The 10,161-nt window shown below is 29.2% G+C and overlaps 2 protein-coding genes across 3 annotated transcripts in view; one reads left to right on the plus strand and one right to left on the minus strand.

The window, feature by feature from the left end:
- LOC100158945 (flotillin-2) overlaps positions 1-7,163 on the plus strand; it is a 14,543-nt gene extending 7,380 nt beyond the window's left edge. The window contains exons 2-4 of the mRNA XM_001952242.4: positions 4,896-4,990; positions 5,082-5,851; positions 5,925-7,163. Of these exons, the coding sequence (XP_001952277.2) occupies positions 4,896-4,990; positions 5,082-5,851; positions 5,925-6,285 (1,226 nt within the window). The 3' untranslated portion in view covers positions 6,286-7,163. The remainder of the gene's footprint in view (positions 1-4,895; positions 4,991-5,081; positions 5,852-5,924) is intronic.
- LOC100161006 (glucose dehydrogenase [FAD, quinone]) overlaps positions 2,959-10,161 on the minus strand; it is a 27,618-nt gene continuing 20,415 nt past the window's right edge. For both annotated transcript variants that reach the window (XM_016805971.2, XM_001951004.5), the window contains exons 2-5: positions 9,077-9,371; positions 8,310-8,451; positions 4,742-4,870; positions 2,959-4,676 (exon numbers count right to left, since the gene is read on the minus strand). In XM_016805971.2, the coding sequence (XP_016661460.1) occupies positions 3,319-4,676; positions 4,742-4,870; positions 8,310-8,451; positions 9,077-9,307 (1,860 nt within the window). In that variant the 5' untranslated portion in view covers positions 9,308-9,371 and the 3' untranslated portion in view covers positions 2,959-3,318. The remainder of the gene's footprint in view (positions 4,677-4,741; positions 4,871-8,309; positions 8,452-9,076; positions 9,372-10,161) is intronic.

Genomic DNA, 10,161 nt, shown 5'->3' on the forward strand with positions numbered 1-10,161 from the left:
ACAAGATTCCTTATACGATTATCTACCTTTGTTGAACAAAAAATATCTATAAGAAAGTCAAATTAAATTTTTATGATCGTTTGAAATTCAAATTTTTACAACATTGGATATTCACTCGATTTCTCATGTAGCGTTTTCCTTATTTTGTTGTAATTCAAAAACGAATAACTGTAGATACATGAACATTTTACTGAATGTTTATATTAGCATTTCCTATACACCATACAATTTTGAAAATATTTTGACTCTTTTTGAGCTGTTTATGGACATTTTCAATTTTCAATTTTTTTAGTTTTTTTTCTATAATTATCAATAAAGTTTTATCTGTTGGGCCAAAAAGTGTAAAAATGTAATACAAGGCTCCTGATAAATTGCTACAATATCAGTTGAAAAATATTAAAAATACATAGGCACAATTTTTTTTTATAAGTATTTAAAGATCAAATTTTGACAAAATTTATCAAATTTAAAATTGAATAATTATTTTGTAGTTAAAAATTTATAAAATGTTCAACTTTTATAACTAAGGATTGAAAATTTAAAACAACTTTCAATGTAAATATTTAATTATGTTGCCAAAAATTCTAAGAAATACGTAAGCACAGTTTATTTTTATAGTCATTTTAAATTCAATTTTGGACGAAATTACATATTAAAAAACCTGGAATAAATATTTTATTTATTTTGTTGTAGTTGTAATGATTGTATAATATTATTTGTGGGTACTTGAAACTTCTAAAGTATACTATTAAATATCTATGATAGTACCACGGTTTGTTGTTGATGTATAACGCGTTACCTGATGGATATTGTGATATGATTAATTTGGAATTTATTATTAATACCTATTATAGGTCAATTTTTTTTTAATACTATAGATAAGTATACCTACCTATAAAAGGTATGTATAATACCTAGACTGACAAACCGTCTCCGCTCAGAATCGTTTTTCTTATATATTGATATTACATCATTGAATTCAAATTTAATACTATCCATTATACAGTGACCCACTTGTACCTACTGTACAGCAGAGCGACATCCACTTACCCACCTTACTTATCTTGTATCCATATATATTAAATATTAATACGTATATTATTATTTATTACTAAATGTAAATACCAAATACTGTATTATATCTTAAATGGGCTTTTTCTCGCCAAGTTTAAATAAATAAATAATTAATTTAGACATTTAAAATTTTTTTTTCTATAAATGCCGATAAAAAAGTGTTTGGTTTAAAACTGTAAGATTGAATACTTACCTATTACGTTCATTGTAAAATGTTAATACTTAAATTTGAAAAACCTAAGTGTAAATCAATAATATTTATTTTCTGTGTAATTGAATATAGAATTTTAAATTTTAATTATCTCAAATATTTGTAAATTATTTTGTAGTTAAATATAATTGCGTAACATTTTTAATAGTCATACATACATTCATACATAAAGCTTGAAATCTTATTACAGTGGGCTGCCCAAATAGAACAATATATTTTATTAGGTACCTACTATCAGGGGTGGATAGGTAGTATTTATGTCACAGGGAAATATTTGAAGGGGCCCCCAAACTGAAAAAAAATTTGGTCACTTCGCTCGCATAGATATTCAATCTAACACCTTTACCTATAAATAAAATGTTTCGTGCGGAAATGAATTAGTTTGGTGAGGGGCTGGGGAAACGGCATATGAGAAAATAAAATTTATAATAAAAATTAATTATTATTATTATTTATTTAATATAAAAATTTTAATTCTTGACTTGTCGTGCTATTATTATATTGTTGAAAATAACAGTAAGTAATAATAATTTATATAAATTTAAACTATTCCTATTTGGTGAATATTTTATTCTGCAAAAAAACAAAGTGTAGACCCGAGTGGGCCCCCCCAACATAAACATAGATGGGGGCCCACAGGGAAAATCCCTTTTTCCCTATGGGCCTATCCACCCCTGCCTACTATTATAAGTTATAATATTTCGAAGCCTGTTGAAAAATAAAAAATACGAATATATTTATAGAAACTGTTAAATATATAGTAGACAGTAGTCTCTAAGTAATAGATCACTTGCTAGTTTCTATCTACTATAGCCCACCCCAAAAATTATTTCTATATACGCCATTCAATCTTAAAATATGGTTCCATATATAGGAACTGTAAAGTAATGTTATTTTGTGTATTTTTTTTTAATAAGTTTAATTTTACAATAATTCATTAAGTGTGGTATAGGTGGCACCATACGGAGTAATCCTAGTTTAACGTGAACTATAAAAAGTATATTATTTTTTTTCTGTATCTAACCAATTTAAAGCATCCTTATTTTACTTCTTCCCGTTAAACTATAGGTACCTAAAGATTTGTTCAAATCAAGTACTACCGTTAAAGTTTTTTTACTATAATTCAGTTTTTAAGTGAGTTATGCGTGTATAATAAATGTAAATTAAAAATGCTCATAACTCACTTAAAAACTGAATTATCGTAAAAAAACTTTCAAAAAAACACAGATAATGTTTTTTCCATCAAGTTTCATTCACTATAATTTTTAAGCTAACGGCATAGAATGTGCATTTCTGAGCGTAAGTTTGGTATGTTACTCGTTTGTAAGACTGAGACAACACATGCGGGTGTGGCGTCCTCTTAAGTATAATATATTAATATGGTACCTATTCTTGCATTCTTATTAATATTATATCTATTACGGTAATATTGCTAATCTATAGAATCGATAATTGTCATTTGTCGATTTTATGGTTCTATCATTAGTATCGTATGATATACGGTATAATAATATAATATCATATTATGATTTACCGCTGATCAAAGACTATTTAAATTTTTCTAGTAGCATCAAATTGTACCATCCAGTTTCTTTAGAGGATGTCAGCGTACATCCTCTTAACGGGTATTACACAGTAACAATTACCTCATTAGCAAATACTATTAAAATAAATAAGACGAAAATCTGTTTTATTTTAAACATAATTCTTGAACAGGGACCGTAAAATGTAGGTAATTGATAAATATCTCAATACCTGTTTAATTTTTTTAGTCCATTAAGATTGGTAGATAGATTTACTTTATTAACTTTGATTAGGCTCTTTAAATTATCTAAAAAAAATTGTAATGGCTACCTAACAAGTATAATATAAAAACATTTACCTATAAAATATAAATGCACCTAATATAAATATGTATATAATACAAAACGTATCTTAAAACATTAGAAAATTATTATAAATTTTATATGAAAATTTTATTTTATTTTTATCACAGACAATGGCCTACCTAATTCATTCTTAAATATCTAAGCTTAAATAATAATACCCCAATCTTCTTTAATTAGATCTGATCCTTTTTCAGCAATCATGATAGTTGGTGCATTAGTATGCGCGGATATAATTTCAGGCATGATTGAGGCATCAATAACTCTTAGGCCTTTCAACCCATGAACTCTTAACCTTGAGTCCACCACAGCTGTAGGATCATCTAATGGTCCCATTTTACATGTTCCAGCCAAATGATATATAGTAAATGTCAGGTGTCTAGCTGCACACTTCCAATAATCGTCTGAGTCAAATTGATTATGTTCACAACCTGGTATGGGCTCATTCCATAATTTGGAATCAATACGTTTCATAGCATCCATTTGTGATAATTGTTCACTTTTTCGTACACCTGCCACTATTACATCTAGATCTCTTTCGTCAGAAAAATAATTTGGGTAAATCGCTGGATATCGAAATGGGTTACGGTCTTTTAATTCTATCCATCCTTTGCTTTTTGGTCTCATGATCATTGGAAATATCATGTATGTATTTTTTTGTTCTGTATTTTTGAAAACACGGTTGTACACGTTATCATTAATGCCAAATGATTTTTTAAGTGTTTCATCTGAGCTAACAGCGCCATTTATAAATAATAATTCCAGATCGGCATGACCATCAACATCATTAGGACGATTCAAGTCGAAGAAAGCCAGTGCTTCGGTTCCTCCGGGTATTGATATAGGCCCTGTGTGATATTTTAGGAAATCATGCAGGTTATTGGGATTTTCCAAAACCCTTTGCGTTTTAATTGAACTTGTATCGTTTACTACAAATGTTAAACCACCTAAAGCCACATGATCCATTAGATTACGGCCTACGGGTAGATCGCGTAAAACATTTATACCTTTTGATATCAAGTGATCTTTTGGTCCGATCCCTGACAACATGAGTAATTGTGGAGAATTAATTGCTCCGGCTGAAATTATAACTTCTTTGCGTGCAAAAACTCTATATTTTTTGTTTCCTCTGTAGTATTCTACTCCAATTGCTCTACGGTCAGTTGTATCAAACAGTATCCGAGTTACGTGACTTTTTTTTTTTATATATACATTTTTTCGTTTTCGTATTGGATGAAGAAACGCTACGTTGGTACTATGTCTTAATCCGTTTTTCATAGTCAATTGGTGAAAATTAAATCCTATTTGATTTTTTCCATTTAAATCTCTTACAGGATATCCAAGCTCATATCCTGACTGAACAAATGACTTTGCTAACCTACTCTTATATGGTGATTCTGATATTGAAAGGTAGCCTCCCTCTTGATGGAAACCATAATCTTGAATAGTGATATTTGCATTTTCTGATTTAAGAAAATATTTAAATACTTCGTCTGCATTCCAGCCTAAAATATTTTCAATAAAATAAGTTATATTTATAAAATATTTTATGTATAATTTTTAATCTTACCAACATTTCCTGCTTCAGCCCATCCATCATAATCTTTTTTGTGACCCCTGGTATATATCATATAGTTAAGTACGCTTGAACCTCCCATTACTTTACCTCTTGGAAAATTGCACTGCCTGTTTATATGACCTAAAACATTGCATTTTATTTTTAGGAGGGTTTTGTGGATCAACCAAGAGAACAACAGTTGTTGGTGGCTGGGCATGGGCTTGGTGGCTTATTACAGATGTTCAATATCTATCTCTTGAGGTAATTATAATAATAGGTCATAACTTATAATTGTGTAAATTATATTTATTTAAATGTTATATTTATATATATATATATATATATCTTTTAGGTTATGACTTTAAATCCCATGTGCGATACTGTTGAAACCGTTCATGGAGTTCCGTTAACTGTAACAGGAGTAGCTCAGTGTAAAATAATGAAAGCCGACGAACTTTTACAAACAGCATCTGAGCAATTCCTTGGTCGAACTACCAATGAAATTAAGCAAACTGTGCTTCAAACTCTAGAAGGTCATTTAAGAGCTATATTGGGTACTTTAACGGTCGAAGAAGTGTATAAAGATAGAGATCAATTTGCATCTCTTGTAAGAGAAGTAGCTGCACCTGATGTTGGTCGTATGGGGATCGAGATATTATCATTCACAATAAAAGATGTTTTTGATGATGTTCAATATTTAACTTCACTTGGAAAATCACAAACTGCAGCAGTGAAGAGAGATGCAGATATTGGAGTTGCACTTGCCAACCGTGATGCAGGTATTAGAGAAGCTGAATGTGAAAAGTTGGCAATGGATGTAAAATACGGAACAGACACAAAAATTGAAGATAACTCAAGAATGTTTAAGCTTCAAAAAGCTAATTATGATATGGAAGTTAACACTGCAAAAGCTGAGGCACAGTTAGCATATGAATTACAAGCGGCCAAAATAAGGCAAAAAATCAGAAATGAAGAAATACAAATTGAAGTAGTTGAACGAAAAAAACTAATTGAAATTGAAGTACAGGAAGTTGAACGTAGAGAACGAGAATTGAATTCTACTGTTAGGCTGCCTGCCGAAGCTGAAAGTTATCGTGTTCAAGCAATTGCTGAGGGAAAGAGGTAAAATAACATTAATTTTTAATTTAAAAAAATACAATGTCTCATATTAATTAATGTTTATAATTTGTTTTAGAACTCAAACAGTTGAGGTCGCAACTGCTGAAGGTGAACGGATTAAGAAAATTGGGCTTGCTGAAGCATCAGCAATAGAAGCCGTTGGTAGAGCTGAGGCTCAAGGTATGATGTTGAAGGCAAATGTATTTAAACAATATGAAGAAGCAGCCGTTATGTCTTTAATTATGGATGCATTACCAAAAATTGCTGCTGAAATAGTCGCACCTTTGTCTAAAACTGAGGAAATTGTATTATTAAGTGGAAATAGTAATGTAACGGCAGAAGTTAACAGATTAGTTGGACAATTACCTCCAGCTGTTCAAGCCTTAACTGGTGTTGATTTAACTAAAGTCTTATCAAAAATGTCTGGGGTTAAATAGAATTGTTTTTTTTACAATTTCTATTACATTTTTTATATTTTAAGTTAATTGTAACATGATCAAAAACTTATATAAGCTTCTAGTTCCATTATCTTGGTTTGAAATATTCGTTATTATTTTTGCCATTTTATGGGTAACCATAATAGTAAAATATTTAGTCATTGTATGTTACCCATTATATTTATTTTATTTTAATTTTGCTTGATCGGATACATTTAACATTTTACTATATTTATTATTATTCTCAAGCTCTTAATTATTGTCCTTTTACTTTTTCAACTTTCAACAAATGTAATTAAATTATCTATAAATGTGTTTATTATATATTTTTAATATGTGTATTGTGTATGTATATTTGTATCAACATTGAAGTTAGACATTATTAATAGACATTCCTATTGAATAATTCTAACTTATGTTTTTTGCTCAGCTAAGTGCCGTGTTGATTAAAATGTGTTGCACGGGGCTGTGAATTGTTACCAATTTCCTCTATAAAATAAATTTTATTTATATATATTTTTTTTTTTTTTGACATTTAAGTATAAACAAAACGGTCTTCAAGCAATTTCACCCTTCCCATTACATTAACACAGCACTAGCTTAGTATAATTTTGAATTTATTATCAAGTTAAATAAAACATATTTTTTATAAAGTTTTTCCAAATTTATACTGTGGTATTTATATATCAACAACTTTATCCTACAAATAAAGTTACGAAGTTTAAAAAATTTTTCATTGTAATAGTAAATAATAATTATATTTTCATAAATTGTATTTATTTTAATTTATAATTATTAGAAATTGTTATTAAAATTGTAGTTAAAAAACCATCAGTTGTAAAACAGCTACTAATATATTATATTTATTCGGAATAATACTACTTGACCATTTTTTATTATCATAATAAGTTTAATAAAACAATTCTGAAAATGATTTGGTATTAGTTGTAGGTATATAATAGAAAAAAGTAAACATTTACATGTGTATGTAAAATAAGGAGTTAATTAAGAATTTAGTATTACTATTGAGTTTATTTTCTATATATACTTAATAGTATTACTGTGAATCAAAATTATTTATTCTGGTTATTTCATATAAACAGATTTTGTTGTTTTTATACCTGTAAAGGTTAAATTTTATCAACATTAGTAGTATTTTTAGGGGTTTTGTGTAGGCAAATTTAACGTCATCGTTATTTTATCCAGCGTCATGCGTCATGGTCGAATTACTTCCATACGCGCTTAATAAAAACAATGTGTTAGGGCGAATTCCTTACTGTGTATGAGCGAGTATGACACGATATAATATAATATAAAAGAAAACATTTTAATGATTAAGATTAAGATAAAATATTATATTATATTATTACTTATATGATATTAATCATAACTTAATAATCACGTATGGCACAATATCATAAGATGTTTTGCTCCAGCATTAAAAACGCGAACTTATTACAGTGTTAGTGTTAATGTTATTACTTGTTGCGTATACCTAACAGATATGGATATTAAAGTTGAAAAAAAAATTATTTTTACTACATAACGGATTAAACAAAGCATTTTGATTGAAAATTATGTTTTTAGTGAATCTAACCACTTTAAAAATAACTCACCAAAACATATTAAAAATTACAATGTTTTAATAACTCGTCCAAACGCATACTAACCATTTTATTAGGCATATCAATGATTTATCTAAGGATCGTGTTATCTCAGTTCATGATTTAACTATAGATTTGTGACAGTTTTGTTAATTTTTATAAAAAAATGTATTGGTACCTTATATTAAATGATTGGATATATAATAATGTCGTTGATTATGATGATTATGATTGTGTACCATATAAATTGACGATTTGATAAATTCATAAAATATACGGTAGGCGTAGAATTTATTTAATATAAATTTAATATTTATATAATATCTTAGTTTGTGGTAGGTCGTAGATACCAACTAAACATTGTTAAAGGTACCTACTCTTTATCTATACACAGATATTAATATATTATAGTGTTATTACCTATACAATAATTATCGGAGGGCATTGTTTTGTATTTCCAATTAGCATCAGTGAACTGTAACATGTTGGCTAGCAGAGGGACGTCCATCGCGAAATGTTCTTCTTCACCGGCTTCGATCAACAGTACATTCCACGCGTGCACCTAAAACAAGTAGGCGTACCATTGTTTCAGCTGTTGATTCGCATTATTATTTGTTGAATCGCAAACACCAAACTCTCGTCTGAAGCGCCATAATAGCAGTACAATATTATTATGTTAAGTTATTCAATACCAATATATTCGTACGTCATTGTAATCTAGCCTGACTGCCTGAGCATGTATTGTGATTTGCGATGATTCAAAATTCGATGAATGTGAGTGCCGATGACCACGATTAGGTCATTACTAATGAAGCCAACATTCTTTGATAAACTGATGTGGGCTGTCTGAATTTAACGTCATTCGTCTATAGCTGGTATATATTTTACTACAAATTTAATTTTTAGGTGACCTACCTATATTTTAAAGTTTATTTTTATGAGCTTTCTACTAAGGAACAATTACAGGTCGATTATTAACAAATTATTTCAAAAATTATTCCAGTAGTGTACATAGGATTTATTTAAATTTTTTATAGGGGGGTTGAACCCCTACCCACTCCCTCTACAACCCTTTGAAGTATTGAAGTATTCGATAGTAATAGGTAATGTAATACTGTACCCAGATGGCTAGATAATATTTAAAATGTAAGAGGTGATTAATATTATCATGTGACATGTTCGCTTACTTCCGACAGACGATTGGCCAGTACTGCTCCGGCAGAACCGGCGCCGACTATGATAAAATCATATTCGGTCAACTCGTATCGTTCTTCTCGCGTCTGACGTTTCTCATAATTTACGCCATCTAATATATAATTAATCAAGTCTTCGAAAAGTGGTGGAAATTCTGTGACTGTACCATCCAGTTGACTGATATATGCTGCACACAGCAGACAGACGATGGCCGGCTTCAACATTGGGTAGGTATCTGTTCGCAGAGGGTCTTTCGCATAAACCAAAGATCAGTAATTCCGTAAACACCTTCAACATTATACACGAATTCAATGGTGATTATTGGGTTTTTTTTACACGAATTTCGTAATAGTTTGTTTTCAAAATCATGCGATTTAATAAACCAGTGAAATATATTTTATTTTTTAGCAATTTCATATATTATAATTTATAATTTATATTATACCCAGGTACCTACTTAATACTTTTGTAGCTTGTTTTATATACGGTTAATAATTGTTAATTTTCCACCATATAGTTTACAGGCGGCAAAAGTAAAATTAATGATATGGCCAAAAGGCGCCGCCCAGAACAAGCTCGTTAAACTTAACTTTATCTTACCTAATCTAGATTAATAAATAAACCCAACATCATATTGACTCGATAATTAGGCACAAAGTCAAGATACATAGGGATATTTTGTTCCCTTTGAGTCTTGATGACATATTGACATTATGTAACTTGCACGGAGTGGTTCCTTAAGTATAGGTACCTAGTTAAAATGCATTATCCCAAAAAAATATTATAGATTTGGAAATGATTTATTTTTACTCAATCAGCTAAAGTTCAAAAAAAAAATATTTTTTATCATTTTCATCGTCATCATAATTTTTAAAGCATTTACTTTTAGATTCTGAGTGAAACGATGAATGTATTGATTTTACAATGATGTGTGTTTTTTAGATTCTGAGTGGAACGATGAATGTATTGATTTTACAATGATGTGTGTTTTTTTTTATTTTTATTTTTTTTTGTGTCTGTCATCACCTTTTAGGACAGTAAAAGTGCTTGGATTTTCTTCACAGTACCTTTTCTGATA

The sequence above is a fragment of the Acyrthosiphon pisum genome, chromosome A3 (genome assembly GCF_005508785.2).
Source record: "Acyrthosiphon pisum isolate AL4f chromosome A3, pea_aphid_22Mar2018_4r6ur, whole genome shotgun sequence".
In the NCBI taxonomy this organism is placed as follows: domain Eukaryota; kingdom Metazoa; phylum Arthropoda; class Insecta; order Hemiptera; family Aphididae; genus Acyrthosiphon; species Acyrthosiphon pisum.